Here is an 18,956-nt window from a genome sequence, read left to right as displayed (position 1 = left end):
TAATTTATATATTAAAAAATGTTTATTATATGTTTTATAAGTTTTATATTCCTATATTATGAATTTTATAAGTTTTAATTATAACATAATTTATATATTAAAAAATGTTCATTATTTCCTTATCTCATTATAATTATCACTTTTAAGTTATTTTACACTGAAAAAATTAATAAGTTGTTTTACACAGAATTTTTGTTTTTAAAATTAATCTTATTAGTATTTATTTTTAGTCTTTGTTATTTCAAGAAAAAAATAATTAATGTTACGTTTAAAAATTAAAATAATAATTATTTAAAAAAAATTCTCACACAAAAATGAGACGAGACAGAGTAAATATATATTTTAATTATCTCCAAGCCTGCACGTCTTTATGAATCAAATTAAAACTTATTTATGAATCTGATAAAGTCACTTAAATTTTAGTTGAAACTAATTAATTAATATAAGTAAATAAATGCAAGGAGAATATTGTGATTTTGGCGAAGGCCACACTCTTTTCATTTTACAACGTCGTCAACGCTTAGGAGTTAGGACAATGAATTTCTCAAACCTCAGCTGTCGTTATAAAATCCAGCACTTCCCTTCTCAGTTTCGTTCGGTTCTGTTCTATTCTCTGAACAATGGCGTCTCTCTCTCACCTCAACAAACTCCTCTGCATGCCCCCGCTCAACTCTTCACCCTCTATTTCGCCACCACGCAGCAGCGTCGGAATTTGGACCAAACCTGTCGGAAGGCCGAGGCTACTGGTGCGTGTCCGAGCGGTCACGAGCGACGACGAGTGGGGGCCGGAGAAGGAGGAGGCGTACGGCGGCGGCGTAGCGGTGGAGGAGAAACCGACGAAGTCGGAGACGGAGACGGAGAAGCTGAAGAAGGCCTTGGTGGATTCGTTTTATGGCACCGATCGTGGACTGAAAGCAACGAGCGAAACGAGAGCGGAGATCGTTGAACTCATCACACAGCTCGAGGCCAAGAACCCTAACCCTGTTCCCACCGACGCCTTGACTCTTCTCAACGGAAAATGGATTCTCGCGTAAGCTACCTTCTTCCACCAATTGCTGAAAATCGCTTTTTTAACTTGCTTCTTTTCTTTATTTCTTTCTTTCTATGCGCTTTCTTAATTCCAATTAAATTGCATGGGCTTTTATTGAATAGAATTTTAGAAGGTTTCTACTTTCTTCTATGGCTTTTGTTCAATTGGATATTTTTTTGTGACACCTTCTTTTAGCTCTTCAATTAGATGCTCGTGCGAATGGAAGTGAATATCCCTGCACCTAATTTTAATGAAATGTTTAGTTTTCTTTTCTCAATACATCTATTACGTAACTTAATATATAATTTTTAGTTTGTTAAATACCTTCAAGGTTCGTCCAAGTATAGCGATTTTTTTTTTTTTTTTAGTTCTTGTATTTCTTTTAGTTTTTAATCCTTGCAATGTTACTTGTTTTAATTTCTGTTGTGAATCTGCCATTAGCAACATGTTTTATGTCCATGCAAATATAACAGATTAACAGAATATGTAAATTGTAACTTTTTTTGTTTTTAGTCTGTGTCATATGTTCCAGCAAAATATAATAATTTTTTGTTTTTAGTTTTTACATTACAGTGGATATTAAAACAAGTGATGTAAACATTACAGGGATCAACAAGTAAAACACAAACTAAAAACGAAAACCTTAAAACGTAAAACATAAACATATTTAAGCCTGTTTAGTTTTCTTGCATGGTTTGTGTTCTTTCCCCTGCAATATGTGTAGATGCAGGGTAGAGATTGTGAAGTTTTTAACTGAAAGTTACCAACTCATGGGTGGATTTGAGGTTCCGCAGGTATACATCCTTTGCAGGTTTATTCCCATTGTTGTCAAGTGGAACACTACCATTGGTCAAGGTAGAGGAAATATCCCAGATTATTGACTCGCTGAATTTTACCGTCCAAAACTCTGTTCAGTTCGCTGGTCCTTTGGCCACCACCTCAATTAGTACTAATGCCAAATTTGATGTTCGAAGTCCAAAACGTGTGCAGGTTTGTTTGTACTAAATTGAATTTTGACTATCATATGATATTAGTTTACCATCTTGATTTAGACTATGAGGAGTCTTAGCAAGAGATTCTCTAGCATATTCTTTCTAACACCCTTTTATTGATTGAAAATTATTGAAAACTACAAAAAGTAGGGGAGAGAGAGTCATTAAATGAGTTGTTGGATCCATCTAATTTGTAATTTTCAATAAATTTCAATCAATAATAAAAGATGTGTTCAAAAGAATGTGTTGTTAACATTTATCTTTAGACTATCGTAATAGTTTAATATCTTGATTTAGCTCCACAAGTGACATTTTGTCATCTTGCATGTTGTTTAGATAAAGTTTGAGGAAGGCATAATTGGCACTCCACAGCTTACGGACTCATTAGAGATACCGGAAAATGTGGAATTTCTGGGTCAAAAGATTGACCTTACACTTTTCAAAGGCATCCTTACCTCTGTCCAAGACACAGCCACATCGGTAGTGAAAACAATTTCAAGTAGGCCTCCCTTGAAGATCCCAATTTCCAACAGCAATGCTCAGTCCTGGTTACTCACCACATACCTCGACGAAGAATTGCGTATCTCAAGGGGCGATGGTGGCAGTGTGTTTGTTCTTATCAAAGAAGGAAGCTCTCTTTTGACAAGATAAACAAAACAAACTAGTTTACTTTGGTGGTCAATATCAGGCTTATGTTTATAAATAAGTAAAGGGTCTGAATTTTATACAATGATTTTGAAGATACATGTGTAGAACAGTTTGTTAATGCTGTGTTGCGAATTGTTGGTTGGTTGTTAATGTGATGGTTTATGAGCAGAATCGAAAGGCATCAACCAACTTCAAGTAACATCATAAAATGTTTTCTGTGTTTGACTATTTTCTCAGGATCGGAAGTGGTACAACCAGTATGCTTTTGTTGGGAACAGAGTGAGATTCTTGTTAATCTATACTCTTCCTCACCAGATTGGCACTCAATTTATACTTAAATTTCAATATTGGGGTAGCTAATTAAAATGGAAATAAATATTTGAGGGAATAAACATTTGTATTCTTTCTCAGAATAGATATTGAAGTAAAAATGTAGTTGTGAAAGTATGGCTAAATCCATCTTGCTCATATCAGTCACATGTTCAATCCCATGTTTTTTTTTTCTGGGCCAAACCAGTTTTTGTTCTGCCAAAAATAAAGAGATACACAACTAATCTGTTTTCGACCTCGCTGGATTCAAGACAGAGATGGGAGTTGCTATTGGCATTACCCACGTGGAGGTCTTTTAGCATTATTCCGAAAAGTCATTTTGACAAAAACACAATAAAATTATTTGCAATGAAATCTTTCATTGTGTATATTTTAGGGGTGAAAAAGATTGCACAATGAAATCCCGTCATGTTATTTGGGGGTGGGAGTAATTGTCCAATGGAAACATGATTTTGTTTTATAATTTTTTTCATCCTCAAATGATACACAATGAAAGTATGTTTTCATTGTATTTTATGTTGAAAAATATAATAAAATTATATTTTTGTTGTGTATTTTTTTTTGTTTTGTAAAAAAGTACAACGAAAATATAATTTTATTGTATTCCTCAATCCAAAACATAATAAAAACATATTTTCGTTGTATAAAAAAATGAAAAATAAAATTTACCACACTTGTTTGACGAAGAAATGAAGGAGAAATGAGAGGGAGAGTTGAAGGGAGAAGGGAGTTGGGCAGATGGGGAAGGAAGGGAGAAGGGTTGGGGTGTAGGAGGAAGGGAGAATGATAACATGGAGAATTTACTATGACTAGTAATACCAATAACAAATTTGGCGGTGACAATAGCAATGCCCTAAAGAGATACACAACAATCCCAAAATGTGGCTAAATTGAATTTAAATAACCCAAAGTCATGTTCCACATCCTCCTCTCCATTTTTTACATGATTAGTTGTCATAATCGAGTTAGCTGTATTGGTGGAGATAGGTCCCTGTTATATAGTTGGGTTTAAGTGTTTAACTAAGATGTATTCTTGCCGACAAGATTGAGGCTGTAAACTATGAAGATAGAGTCATGGAACAAGTTTGAGAAAATATTTCCATAAACAAAGGGATACTTGAGAATCCTGGGGTCTTTAATGTTAAAGGAAGTGCAAAGTTGACCCTTAGGCTGTTTGTTTTGAGAGATGGAAACAATTTGTGAAGATGAAAATGAGTTAACGTTGTTTGTTATAGATGATATAGGTGAGAAATAATTTTAAAATTAATGAGACCCACTTAAATTATACTCATCTATTTTCATTTTTCTCTCTATCTCTCTCATCATCTCTTTTTTATTTTTTTCCAATCAAACACAATTACTTTTCATTTTATTTGCCACCTATTCCTACTCTCTCCTTTTATTTCTATATACTATATTTCTCTTCTGTATACCAAACACAACAAGCAAAATTCATCTAGGGAATCTCCTTGCTAATATGATGTGATCAAGGTGTATTATAGTAGAGTTATGAAGGGTGTATAGGTGTGGATTTAATGAAGACTGAGTAACTACATTTTCGTAGTGATGGACATGGTGCTTAACTACTTATGAATAAAAGAGAGTTTTTACGCCAATATTTACTAGTTGATTTGGCTTGTTTAATGATTTAAGAAGTTTGCAAACTTGATTCGGCTTGTGATTTAGATTAAGCCTTTACACTGGCCTAATCCAATGGGTTCAACCTAAAAGAAGTTTTAATGCTCCATAGATTTGATGTCCACTTCAGAGTACAAAAGGTTGATGACATCTCGACAAATTAGGTTCATCCTCTACACTTATTAACCTTGAACGACCCACTAAGCTACATGTAAACATGAGACCCAAGAAATGTCCCATCATACTTAAGAAGTCCATTTTTAATCATCTACATATATAAATTAAAACTGTCCAGCACCTTAGCCACGTGTTGGTGTTAGACGGTGCTAACTTTTACTACAATATTCTTAAAAAAAAAACCTTTTACTAGAGTAGGCAATTTGAGCCCAACTTGATGGACCAACCCTAACATGAATCTTTACAAAGAAAAAAAAAAAAGAAGAAAGACGTAAAACTAAGAGAATTTTCATGTGGTTTTATATATGCTGATATGTTTTGATCTACTTTAGATGTGAACTGATAGCAAAACTAAATTGAAGATTGTGACAATTGTGCAACACTTTATAATGGGAATGTGAAATTCTAATGCTGAATACACATCATTAGTTGTAATATACACTCTCCATTCCTTTTTTTATGTGTCGTTGTTAGATAAAAATCAAGAAAAATAATAAAATTTAGTCATAGATTTTCTTTTTCATCCCATTTTCTTCTCACTCCACAATAAATATATTTGAAAATTAATTAAATATTAAAAAGCAGTTAAGGATGTAATTGATAAAAAATAATTAATGTATCTTGAACTTTATAAATGACAGATAAATAATTTTTTTTTTAAAAATAACACTTAAAAAGAAATAGAAAGAGTATACTAACTTATTGTGATTGTGCAAGACTTTTTTTTTGTCATCCATTTTAGAAAATACAACCTCTGATCTTATATATACTAAACAAAAGGCTACATTTCTATTGTTCAAAATTATAAAAAACATATCACTACTATGTTTTCTTTTTACTCTTAATTAATTGTGAGGTCCATTAATGATTATACTCTTTTTTTGTAAGAGTGTGTATTTATTAAGTTATCAATAAAAGAAGATATAGTCACGGTTGAAAAATTATCTTTTAAAAAATAAGCACCTCTTAAATCATTAAAATAATGAGTAGTCTTATTGTTAAAATAATTAAAATTCATGATAAATTAATTAATTTAACTACTTTTTATTGGTCTTAATAAATTAAGTAATTATTTTTTTATATATAGGAGCAAATAATATCAAATTTACAAGCAAAATAACAATTTAATTTATAAATATAAATTTTTTATCTGTTTTTCATATTTTTGGATCATGAATCATGCTTAATTTTTTTGTTTATTTTTAATTAAAGCTAATTTGGCCCACTAGCGTGACATAGGGCTAGACTAGGTTTCATAATTGATAGCCCGAAAATATATATCACTCAAAGCTAAAATCTGTATAATATGCATCTTTTAATTTAACACTTTTGAAAAGAAAAATGAAAAAATAACTTTCAACTAAAAGATTAATAAAATAAAATTTAATTTTATAGTTTATAATATACGTACATATAATTTCAATTTCAGTCGAAGTCATATTACTAAGTGAAATTATGTTTTAATTAAGCATTTAAATCTCAACATGGTTGACAAGAATAATTAAGAATGTGGAGTTAACTCTCATCCTCTTTCTTTGGAGTATATCACCAAAACCTTTTTTTTAGCGGACAAACTCTACTAAAGTTACACTAGGTACCAGTCCAGTAGTATGGAGGATGTTTTCTCGTTTTACCACACCTTGCTTTTAGACAACAAATGAAAAATAAAAAGTAACCACCAGTAGTTAGAAAATGTAAAGAACTATCATTCCTCTCTAGAAAGATATCCTCTCTAGAAAAATATCTCACGTCACGTTTTGCTGCAATTCAAGATGCAATTATGACTTAAAATTAAACATATATCCTATAACAATCTGGGACGATACATTACATATTTTTGGTGACTAACTTCTCAAAGTTGCTACTTTAGTAATGTTCAGGGTTTTAAAATTTTCCTAGTGCTATTGGCTCCATTCATCAATCAATGAACAATGTTTTGGTTTAGACCATTCGAATCAGCAAGTGATCCAAACAGTGACTTCACTGAGTTCAACAAGAAGGAAGAACCTGCTTTCAGGTCTTCGCAAGTGCCTACATTTTCAGAAGGATCAGCCCCTTATCCAGAAGCATACATGAGTTCACAGTAGTGAAGCAAAACCAGTAGTAGTATTTCAAAAGTCAATGCTTATTGCTTGGTACTTATCTGTTTGAAGCTCCCCTTACAGAAAAGGGCTAAGCAAAAAAAAATTCTGAAAGATGGACATATGCAAAACTTGTACAACTTTGGAAATTGGTTAGAAATTAAAGTTTGGAAAAATGTAACTTAACAGGAAATAAAAAGGATGGAAATATACTCAGGTCATGAGACTCATGACCATGTTGGCTATCTACCAGAAATGATTTCAAGAGTTAATTACAGCAACTATTTGGCATCTTTCTCTGCATCAGAAATAACCTTTGGGATTTAATTTTCTATCAACTACACTATTGGCTACTCAGAATTATGAATAACATATTGATGAAAGTATCCAAAATTAAAAAGAAGTGGGTCCAAGGTTTTGGCAGTGACACTCTACACTTCAGATACTAATGTAGTTAGTTATTGGTGGTCAGTTTCAGTAGCCGATGTTTATGTTTTTGCATTGAATTATTAAATCAAATGAATTGAGTAGAGGGAGCAGGTTTCAAACAGGATTAACAATTTATTTGAGTTGTTTATTGTGCCTTTACTTTTTTTGTCCCAAATTTTTAGGGTATGATTCCTTTGTTTACAACACCGGTTGAAATTTTAATTGTTGAGTGCTATTGAGCTGAGAGTTAGGTAGTTTTTTCAGGTTTTGCAGCACCCTGGTCGAGTTGTCGAGGCTGTACATTGGATGAGTTAGTTCAAATTTTAAAATACTTTTTCTATTTGGTTGGTGGAGTCAGACACTTGGAATTGGTTTTCCGTTGTAGCATCCTTTCATTTGTAGTACTCAGGGTACCTCATAATTGAAGGTGGACAATACTGTGATTTCCCGGGAGTAGAAATTCGTCAACTCACCTGAATTATCCTTTTTTCTTATTCTATGCATAGATGAAGATCGATCATGAATGAATGCATTCATAATCACAATCACAGTGGCTATCTACCTTTAATTTTTGGTTTTAAGGTTAGTATTACGTTAATATTTGTGTAATTATATTTATGTCAATTGGTATTAGCCTCACGTCACTTGTTTTTAGTTTTTTAGCTGGTAGTTTTTATTAGTAAAAAAATTTAAACTTAGGACCTTTTTTTCTTTTATTTTTTTTCATTACTAAACTAATCTTATATCTTTTATACAACCTGTTATGTTATCATATTAACACCACGCTATCTTTTTTTCTAAGCAAAATTTATAAAAGAGTAAAAGAGGTATTCTAACATGAATACAAAGATTTTGTAGGGCCATATCAAAGAGAAATATAGATAGAAGGTTAATCCACCAATTAGAAAAAGAAGAATATCAAATACTATCCTTTTAACGTTAAACCAAATCCAAGATATGACTTTCATCAAATCCAAAACTCAGATGAAATTGAAAGAAACACCTTGGAATACAACTCATACCAAGTAGACCAGTTCACTGTGTACCGAAATATATTACTAACAAAACTTAACTTTTTTCCTTCCCAAGAACGAAAACCGGATATAATGATAAAATATGTAATTGGGTGAAATCACATAATAACCAAGTCATATGTAAATGGTATACTAATGGGATCTAGTTCAGTTCAACATTCGTGAGTATTATACTCAATTTAATTTTTATGAATAAAAAAATACAAATTATATACAAATTTAATTTATCGCCGAACAAGATAGAAATAGCACATATCAGTAAAAAATTCTTTAAAAATGGATGAAAGTGGTCAAAATGAGGTGAAAATGGGTAAGGTCCCAAGTAGAAATAGAAAAAAGTAATAGTCTCAGTTGCAATTCCTTTAATTTGGTTCAGCTCACATTGCCTTTAATTGCATCTCTCAAGAGTAGACGAAGTTTACCACATGGACATTAATGAAACAAAATGTGGTAGAAAAAAAAGGACGCATGATAATACTGACTGAGATCTGATTTGGAATGATCTCGAATACATTCTAATAAAGCAACATTTGACAACCTGCAGTAAGAAATAACACAAACAACTACCGTCTACAATTGGATACGGGAGCATAACTGTCTTTTTTGGTTTTTTTTTTGTCAATGGAGAAATCACTGACTTACTTGACCAATAGGATGCAGGTATTAGAAGAAAAAAAATAGTGTACAGGTATTATTTCAAGGATGAAGTGTCAATCATTGTACCGTGAAAGAATAACTTCAAATCTTTTTAGGCAATATCTTCCTCTCAAACTTTTATTCATTAAATTAAATAAAATATGAAATATTTTTATATTTTAAGTCATTAAATTTATTTATTTATTTTTAAAATATTTAGAGAAGTAATAAAAAAATTATAAGAAGATACATTCTTCATTAACACATATGCATCTAGGGGTGTGGGGTTTATCCATTATATATATTTATCACATGTTAATATGTTAGGTTAAAAAGTCTTGAAAAATTAAGCTAAACTTTACAAAGAAAATATAGATTTTTAAGCTTAAATATATTTTTCTTCCTATAATTATGACTGTTACAATTTTAATTTCTCATTTTTTATTACATGTTTGATTTTCACATTTTTAAAATACAATTTTGATCCACCATTAATTTATTGTCAATTTTTTTTAACAAATATCGCCAACATAACATGTTAATGGTAACCTCATATTAACTTTAAAAAAATTATTTTTATAAGGGGAGCAAACGCAAACTTTTAATTAGGAAAGTAAAGTATTAAATTTTAAAAAAATAATACACAACTGCTTTTAATTTATATATCACTAGTGCAAAAGAAACACTTTATACTTTACTATATACAATTTCTTTTTAAAGAGGTTAATGGAAAACTAGATATACATTTTCTTTTAAATTAGACTTTTATATATAATTAGCGGGTAGCTTTTTTTTTATATCAAAGTTGATGATTCGACTTGGTAATTGACATATATGAGTAAGATGACGACAATAAATCTTAGGTTTGGGAATTTCTTGTATTGAAAATCTTCCTAAAGATGAATCTAGACGACATGTTTCGTAGGTGGAACAATGATACAAGTATTTAGAACATATAGATTCTAATGACCGTCATAAAAATATTTGTGGATGAAAATGGCTTGCACTTCAGGAGGAGACTACCATATAGAAGAGACTCACACGGTAGGAAAAGATTGTTAAAGTACAAGTGTGAGGTGAAGTCCTACATCTGAAAGAAATCAAAAGGTTGAATACTATATAAGTGAGAAAAATACCCATAAATTTGAGTCTTAAGATTTTAAGTTAGAGTGTGACTCCAAATTCACTTAAATACTCATGACTTATTGGTATAAATCATCATTTAAGATTTTATGTTTTTTGGTTGTGTTTGGTTGAATTTGATTAACTACTTTTTTATCCACATGTAAATTGGTTTGTCTAAAAATCTGAATTAAACGCCTTTTTGAAAATGATTCGGTTAATGGAATCATTTTTATAAAGTGGTTCAATTCGATTCTTTTTCAAAGTAATTTGATTTTTTTAAAATCGTTTGGTTGGATTTTGGATCGGTGTTTAGTTTGTTTTTACACCCCCGTTCCGTACATAGTCACGAAAGACCATAACTTTCAATGAAAATTTAACTCAGCCTGACTTTGCAGGAGCAAAAAGTCGATCAAATAAGCCAATAAGTAAAAAGGAAAAGTAAAATACTAGTAGTAAAATTCAAATGTTTTAAGACAAACTCCTGTTTAGTAAAATATTCTAACATTTATACAACAAATTCTTCCGACACTTTTATAATTTATTTTTATTACATAATCATTTTATCATATATTTTCCACACTTGTTTTTTCTATTTCACTTATTTACAAAAATGTAGTATATTCCAATTTATACTTTAAAAAATATTTTATTTTTTAAGACTTAATTAAAATGCAAAAGAATTTACAGACCTCGGAGGATGCAACGTGGGCTGGGCTCTGAACCACGAGATGATGAGATATTACCAACCTCGGAAGAGACAATCGTAGGTTTTGTATTTGTTACTGATCCGTTAATGACATTTACTTACATGATTTCCCTCGTTGCCTGTACATGTTACTGGAATAAATTGCTAACATGTAAAATCTACGTCTACCTAAACCTAAAAAAAAGAATCTATCCTTTTTTCTATTAAAATAAATTAGGAAAAAAAGATACCTTTATCACTGTTATGAGAGACATTATTATAAATATGATATATAGATAATTTTCTTTCTTAAATATATCATCATAAATTTGATGTATATATATATATATATATATATTATTTAAGTATTTTAGTCGTTTACTTTCAGTCAAGAAATACTTAGATTCACGCCAAGAAAATACTCTGAAATCATTGACATAAAATTTTCAACATAGAAAATACATGCAAAGCAAACGAAATAAATAGGGGTTCAAGTGACCCCTCGGGAGGCAGAAACATTATGGTTTCCGAAATTCTCAACCAACCCATGTTCGTTTTCTCCCATGTTCTCGCTTTTCTCTTTCTGCTTTTGCTTTGAGCCTCTACCTCATTCCGTTCATGGCGTCCAAGTCCAACCTCAAAACTACTCCACCCGACCCAATGATCTCCTCCGGCCAGACCCTCATTCCGGCAATTCGTCGTCGCCGCTGCAAGCATCGAAATCCAGGCATTGCCGTCGCCTTTCGCCTCAGGGGAGCACACAAGAAGCATTCTGCAAGTAATAACAGTTCCCCTGTGAATTTTTGGAAAGGTTTACTGAAAAATACTGAGGCTGAGGCTTCGGCGAGGAAGCTCGTAGCAGGGTTGTGGCAGTGGCGGTTTCTGAACGGTGATGTTTTACGATATTCACCATCGTCCAAGTATCAGGTATAAATTTCAATGCATGTGCTTCTCTTTTTTCCTCACTTACGTTTTGATTTGAGTATATTCTTAATTTGTTAATTTGGTTCGGTATAGTAGTAAAAGCCTAAAATGGCAAACCCCCAACCTAACTATATTTTGCAAACTATGAACCTTGACATTAATTATATGAGCGAAATTGTATTTATGATACTTTACTAAAAGTAAGAAAGATATATCTAGCCTTGTGACTTTTATGTTTTTCTTATCAAAGAAAGAATACTAGGTAAGCCACTTTTTTCTGAGTGTTATTAATTAATACACTTTTTCTAACACATTATTTATTAAAAATTATAAAATAAGAAAAAGAGCACGTAAAATAAGAAATAACCTGTCGGTAGAAAGTATATTAAAAAAAATATGTTAAAGAGAGTGCTATTAATATTCTCAATTTATATTACAAGAAGGCTTTGTTTTGTTTTCTGATGAATATGTCCAGGGTTGCATATATATATATATGTATGTATGTCGAAGAAAAAAATCATAAGTTTAATATCGGCATGCATGATTTTTCTTATTGTCTTCCAACCTCAGTTATTAATTTAGTTTATAAAAACTTTTGTTTTGTATTTTTTTAGCGTAGGCTTCTTGTTTTGGTTTTATGATATTTTTGTTTTTTTTTGCAGTTTTTGAAATATCAGTTTCTCTTTGACCCACATCTCATTATGTGCTACTTTCCAAATTCCAACTCAGTTAATTTGTTTTGTGTCTTTAGTTTTGTATAACAGGCGTATCGCATATTTGGATCTACATGCATTTGGGATTCATGTTTTCACATCAAATCATGTGAAAGACACAGTTACAACTCTTACTTCTGAGTTGACGCACGTATACTGGTGCCAAAACTAGATCCAAAAACGCTAGTAGAAAAATAAGTAAATAGACTTCCGGAGACACATGCATGAAATTGTTGTGAACCATCAATAGCCTTTTAAATAAACAAAAATTATCATCATCAACGACGACTTGTTGTATATCTTTTGCGTTGGGCATGTATATATATATATATATATTTTTCATCAGCCAAAAAAGATATAAAATAGATATATAAGGAGTGCTCCAACCCATTTATAAAACATCTAATATCTGCCACACAACCCTGATTTTATTCATAAGCCGTGCTGACTCTACAAACACTTCATGCATGCCTTGATCACTCAAAAAGGCCCAAGATATAAATTTAATCAGCTCAAGAACATATTAACATTTATAGGCCACCATAAAGACCGAATAGAAGCAAAACCACAAAACTACCATGCTTTAGTACTTTTCTTTCCACAAAATTGAAAAAAGTGTTTCCTAGGATCTCTAGGCAGCTCCACTTGAAACCCAAGCCTAATATTCCTTGGGCATGCATGTATAGATGGTCAGCTTAATTTTTTTTTCTTAGTATCTCATCAGATTTGGTATTATACTTAATTTTATTTTTTATTTTTCCTTTTACCATTTGATGTGGTCCAACTTATTATCTTCAATATGATAATTTACTCAAAGGGTTGAGGTTTAGAAATTTACGTTATACTGTATTTTCTAGCATATGTTGTAAGTTGGTCAATTTGACTAATGCAAATCATCAACAGTTTTAGGGTAGTAGTTTTGATATCATTAGCGTTCAAGTATCATTACTCATTCTAGAACTTATCAAGATAAGATCTTGTTGTTCATCTTGATTCATGCATGGCAGGGATGGGGAGTTTTGTTGTTATTCTCAAACCAGTGTATGAACTCGATAGATTAGATTACTAAAAATATGTAGTTACCTCTATGTGTTGAATATTTTGTATATGGGTTAGAGAATTTATTGTACTTTTTTCACATATTTTTCTTATAAAAAAAACTATAGTTTATTAAACTTAGTTTGGTCGTTTTCTGTAGTTTGTATTCTAGGTTAACTCATATACATCCATGTAACTCATAAATTAATCCTCGACATTATATGGATTGGATATTTAATTCGTGAGATTTTAAAAACTTTTCATTAGTCTCTGACTTCATAAAAAGGTATTTCATTTTGTTTTTTTTTTTAACTTTATTTTTTACTGTAATTTTTAAAGTAAATGTCGTTTTAAAAATTAAGAGCTAATTGGAGACTTTTGAAACCTAGAAAACTAAAATGCTGGACGCATATAATCTCAATTGCAAATACTAATTCGGGGGTTTATTCAATGTCTCTCTCCTTCCCCATTTTCATTGTCTCATATTGAATCTCCTCGCGCATGTTTGCTTCAGCTTGCTAACGGGAATGTAAAGATCACATTTCCTCATCGACGTCTCAATTGCGGAGAAAAACTAAAAGAGATAAAAGATCAGCAAATGAAGCCAATAACCATCTTGCGTTCAAGAAATGGACTTCGCTGTGAGGTATCATGAAAACATATGCTAATTATTATTTTTTACATGCATCAACTGCGTAAGACTGGAAGGCCGTTTTAGTCAGCCTTGGATTATGAAATTCACCTCGTTATCTATTCTAAAAGTGTTTGTCTAATTTATCTCAACTAAAAATGAGATTAAATAATGACCAACAGAAATTAAATAACTATCTTATATTTTGAATTATAACTATCACATTTAATATATTATTTTTAATTTTTCTTTCATATCATTTTTTATAAAATTCAAACTTTATAATTTTTAATTAAAAATTAATAATTAAAATTATACTTTTCTTACTGAAATTGAAATTATACTAAAATACATAAATATATGTAATAAAATTATAAAATATTAAAATACTAATAATTAGTATTTTTAATTAATTATAACAAATGAGAGATATTTACCTAAAATTATTTTTTATATATTTCAATCTATTAAAAAAATTAAAATTAATTTCTCTGAAGTTAAATAAATGAAGACTATTTACCTAAAGTTACTTTTATGATAACTATATATTTACCTAAGTTGAATAAAGAATATAGATTTTTATAATTAATAAAAAAATAATTATTAAATAATTTTAATTATTAACCTTTAATTAATATTTATAAAGTTTTGATTGCATACATAAATGATATGAAAGAAAAATTAAAGATAGTATATTAAATGTGATAGTCATAACATTATTGATAAAATTGAAAATATAAGATAATTATCTAAATTCTATTATTATTGAATTAAGTTATTTAATCTTATTTTTACTTGGGATCAATAAGATAAATTCACTCTAAAAAATATATCTAAGCTTTCACGTCTTTTATAAAATTTGTATTTATTTATATTCTAGTTCTATCAATGAAGCCAAAAAATGATATTTGAACAGATGGTCCATGACTCTATATAAAAGAAATGTTTTTTTCCTATTTAAATTTTATTTGTTTTACATTTTCAAAAAATTATAAAAATAAAATATATTTTTAAAAGAAATTCTTATTGGATCAAAGATTAACCCAATCATGGTGTGTTGTTGACCCAAGTTTTTTTTTTACAGACGAGTAAAATTGAATAATAATTTTTTTTATTAAATAGATCATTTTTTTACATATGAACACAATTAAACTTTAAAACATTATTTTTTGTTTTTTTTAACTTTTAAATTTTATTGTACCCTCAGAAAATTAAGAGTTGAAGATTAAGAAATTTTATTGTACCCTCAGAAAAATAAACTTTTTCTTCATCTTTTCTTATCAATAGTTGAATGAAATTAATATAAATTCTCTTTTTTATGCGTCCAAATTTATTCAACTATTCACCCAGAAAATAATCGTACCAAATGAAATCATTAGATTTCTTTGGATATTATAGAAAATCTCTATTTCTAATATCGTTGGTAAAGTTAAAGCAATGGTTAAAATTAAAATAAAATTTATTAAGTTGGCCGAAAGGCGAAAGGAAACTTAAATATAACATCATATATGTTTCTCCTCCAGAAAACAATATTTAGATTCAACAATCCAATCTATATTCATGGTGGTGATTTGATTATTTTTTTCTCAGCTTGAATCTTCTATGCAATGTCTCAAATGTTCTAAAGAAGAGGCAACAAAATGGAACACTGCCCTTAATAATAATGAAGCATGCAACAAGTTTAATATGCTTCATGGAATGAAGCATGTTGAAGAAAAACAAATTGTAGGTGACTGTTACTTTGGTGTCACTAATTTGCTAGAACTCCTACGCGCTCAGAGGTCCATCAATGAACTTAAGGCTACACAAAAGTCCTCTAAGAAAACAGTGGAACAATTTTTGCAGAATCTTGAAGACAAAAGGGTCTCCCAGAAGTGTAGAGAATGCCTCAAGATTGGAACAATGTTAGATAACATAAAGGACAAGTTGGCAAGGGAAAAAAGAAGTAGAGAAAGGATGGAGTTATTCAATACCAAATTGGTACATGAATTGGCTAAAACCAAGATTTCTGCAAAGCAGTATATGACAAACTACAAGAAAGAAAAGAGAGAAAGAAAACTGATAGAGGAAGTTTGCAACGAATTAGCCATGCAAGTAAGGGAAGACACGGCTAAGCTTGAGGTGTTGCTAAGCGATTCCGTGAAAATTTGCAAGGAGGTGGAAGAAGAGAGGGAGATGATGGAAATGGCTGAGCTATGGCGCGAAGAACGCGTGCAAATGAAGCTAGCTGATGTACAGTTTTTACTTGAAGACAAATATAATCAGATGGTCCAGTTGATTGCTTTTCTCCAAGTGTTTTTGAGATCAAGGGGTGCTGAACTAGACACCACTGAACTAGAGGACGCAGAGTTGATCAAACAGGTAGTTGAATCAGTAAATATCAAACGCATTCTGGAGCTTTCATATGATTTCTCAAAGTCAGATGACACAGTTTCCACTTTTGAGGAGCTAAGAAAAGAAAACACAGAAGAGGGGAAGATTAAACCATGTTATTCCCATACCACACTTACTAGCCCTATGTCCACAATCTACATTGAAAATCTTGATGAAGAGTTGAATGAAAGCTCTATATTGCATCACAACAGTCCCTCCAGTGATTATAATTTTGGATTAGAACCAACTAATTATTCCTTAGAAACTATTGGTTATATTGAGGATCGGAAGTTTAGCTCAATGCCACAAAGAGGAGACACCTATTCTGTTAATGTTAATTACCAAGACAAGGATTTATTAGGTAGTGAAAAGGCATGTTTGGAATCTTTAAAGACAGGAGTTAATGGGGAATGTTCCGTATCTATTGGAGACTTAAAGAGGAAAGTTTGTCTTACTTCTAAACAACTAAGGTCATGCTCCAATAATGGTGGAATAACGATTTCTTCTACAAAATGTTCTCAACATAGAAGGCTAGGTGATGATGGTTGGCACAAACAAAAGGAGTGTAACCATAGACTTCCAACAAGTTCAATTCAGTGTCAAGGTTCTGTTGAAGGTAGCTTCAAACACTCAGAATTGTTGGAACAAGGAAACTCTACATACAATAACACGAACCCACACATAATACGTGGGATGAGAGGGTGCACAGAATGGCCACGAGGTATTCCAAAATCTAGTTTCGAAGTCACTCCTTTTGGAAAGGAGAGAAAAGCCAAAAATATCGGTTATACTTAAGCCAAAGACTTAATTAATAATTGGGCCTTGTTTATTAAATGTTAGAGTTTTCATATGTTCTACTCATTTTAATTTAAGAGCTGGCTGAATATCTAATGGATATTTTCTTAAAGAATGATAATGCTTTCGTTGACTGTCTATTAGCATTTGATTTTATTTTTTGTTGGATTGGATTTTTTCTTAATGTAAAATATGGCTTATCTTATCATTCCATAACAGAAACAGAATCCATTACATCTTGTGCTGAGTTCCAATTGATATGGAACTTCATCCAGCTAGTAATTTTCATTAGCAATAAAAGATAAAGAAGCCAAATCATGTGCTAGTAAAGGTGAACAAAAATAGATTACAAGTCAAAGCCTAACTTTGCAAATCCAAAAGTAATACATCAACACCAACACCAAGTATAATATTGGCTGCAAGCATGCTATCAGTAACTTCACTCATAACGCACGTTATTTGTATTGCAATGTGGAACCAAACAGGCAGTAACATTCATAATTAAAAGGGATAAAATAAGAATATACGCTTTTGTCCAACCAATTCACACGTGACAGGTCCACCAAAGTTAGGTGTCATCTTTCAATCACTCAAAGTTAGGTGAGCTCCTTGAATTGGGTGTGAAGGGTGCTTGCTTACCCAAAAACGGAAGACAATTTCGGATGAGGATCGTTTCTCAACTATCAAGTGTCCAAAAATTTTATTTCATATAGAAGCAAAATTCATTATACATATCAAAGTTTTTAAGCTATTGGACTTAAATGGCATGATGTGAAGCTATATAATAATCTGCAGGGATATTTACCCCTTTTTAATAGGTTATTACGGTAGTGTTTGATAGTTTGTAAAAAAAAGAAGGTAGTGTTTGATAATCTTTTTTTAACTTTCTTTTTTCTAAGGAGAAGTTAGGCCAAACAATTTTATACAAAATTTCTTTAAAAAATAAAAAACTTAGAAAATGAAAAAAAAAAAAAAAAAGAAGCTTAAAAGGAGCTCTCTCTACCAGCTTCAAACTAGAGTTCTCGAATAAGTTAACCCCAACCCATTTAGCTATGATCCATCTGAACTAGGAAGGTCCACATATAAAATGGCCAATAAGTTAACCCAACTATCAAGGGCATGATAGAGTCAACAGTGAAAAATTGCTTTGAATTTTTTAATTTAACGAAAAAACACTTTTACAACCAAAAATATTTCCTGTTTTTCTCTTCACGGAAAAGACCCTTCGGTGTTTGGTCTTTGGGATGACCGTGCGGTTATTTCAAAGTTAAACAAAAAATTAAGAGAAATAATGTACCTCTTATTAAAAAATATTACCATAAAGAAATCATTAAACAAAAAAATATATTTATTGCTTTTAAAATATAAAATATGCATTTAATATTTACCGTGCAAAAGAAATATGAAAATCAGTAAAAAAAAATTGTAAGATTTAAACTATTCCAAAATTAATTTAAAAGAATACTAGTAACGCCTTACTTTAGTTTTAAATAAACTAATTTTATTAGTAATTATATTTTATCAAAAATAGAATTTATTAGTGATATTTATAAAATTTGAATCAATAATAAAGATCAAAGTTCTCTTAATTTGAAATCATTAACCAAAATTAAAATAGTGTGTCCGAAATTAATTGAGGTTTTCTCCATACTGGCACAACGACAGTGTGGTAGCTAG

At 30.7% G+C, this 18,956-nt stretch overlaps 2 protein-coding genes across 2 annotated transcripts; both read left to right on the top strand.

The window, feature by feature from the left end:
- Nucleotides 1–513: 513 nt before the first annotated feature.
- LOC114388308 (plastid-lipid-associated protein, chloroplastic-like) lies at nt 514–2,969 on the top strand. The gene is made up of 3 exons (XM_028348724.1): nt 514–1,030; nt 1,825–2,020; nt 2,359–2,969. The coding sequence occupies exons 1-3, from the start codon at nt 621–623 to the stop codon at nt 2,671–2,673; spliced, it is 921 nt and encodes a 306-aa protein (XP_028204525.1). The 5' UTR covers nt 514–620; the 3' UTR covers nt 2,674–2,969.
- Nucleotides 2,970–11,423: 8,454 nt separating this feature from the next.
- Nucleotides 11,424–17,279, top strand: LOC114388144. Its single transcript, XM_028348471.1, has 2 exons — nt 11,424–11,732; nt 15,702–17,279. Exons 1-2 carry the CDS (start codon nt 11,424–11,426, stop codon nt 17,277–17,279), a joined length of 1,887 nt encoding a protein of 628 aa, XP_028204272.1.
- The last annotated feature ends 1,677 nt before the right edge of the window (nt 17,280–18,956 follow it).

The sequence above is a fragment of the Glycine soja genome, chromosome 15 (assembly GCF_004193775.1).
Source record: "Glycine soja cultivar W05 chromosome 15, ASM419377v2, whole genome shotgun sequence".
Lineage (NCBI taxonomy): Eukaryota > Viridiplantae > Streptophyta > Magnoliopsida > Fabales > Fabaceae > Glycine > Glycine soja.
Note: the sequence above shows the minus strand (reverse complement) of the source record. Positions and strands in the feature narration are given on the sequence as shown.

Excerpts from the sequence above, each read along its gene's own strand:
- LOC114388308 (XM_028348724.1), top strand. The coding sequence starts at position 621 with ATGGCGTCTCTCTCTCACCTCAACAAACTCCTCTGCATGCCCCCGCTC. Across the intron at positions 1,031-1,824 it reads AACGGAAAATGGATTCTCGC|GTATACATCCTTTGCAGGTT; the intron begins GTAAGCTACCTT and ends GAGGTTCCGCAG. Across the intron at positions 2,021-2,358 it reads GAAGTCCAAAACGTGTGCAG|ATAAAGTTTGAGGAAGGCAT; the intron begins GTTTGTTTGTAC and ends CATGTTGTTTAG.
- LOC114388144 (XM_028348471.1), top strand. The coding sequence starts at position 11,424 with ATGGCGTCCAAGTCCAACCTCAAAACTACTCCACCCGACCCAATGATC. Across the intron at positions 11,733-15,701 it reads CACCATCGTCCAAGTATCAG|CTTGAATCTTCTATGCAATG; the intron begins GTATAAATTTCA and ends TTTTTTTCTCAG.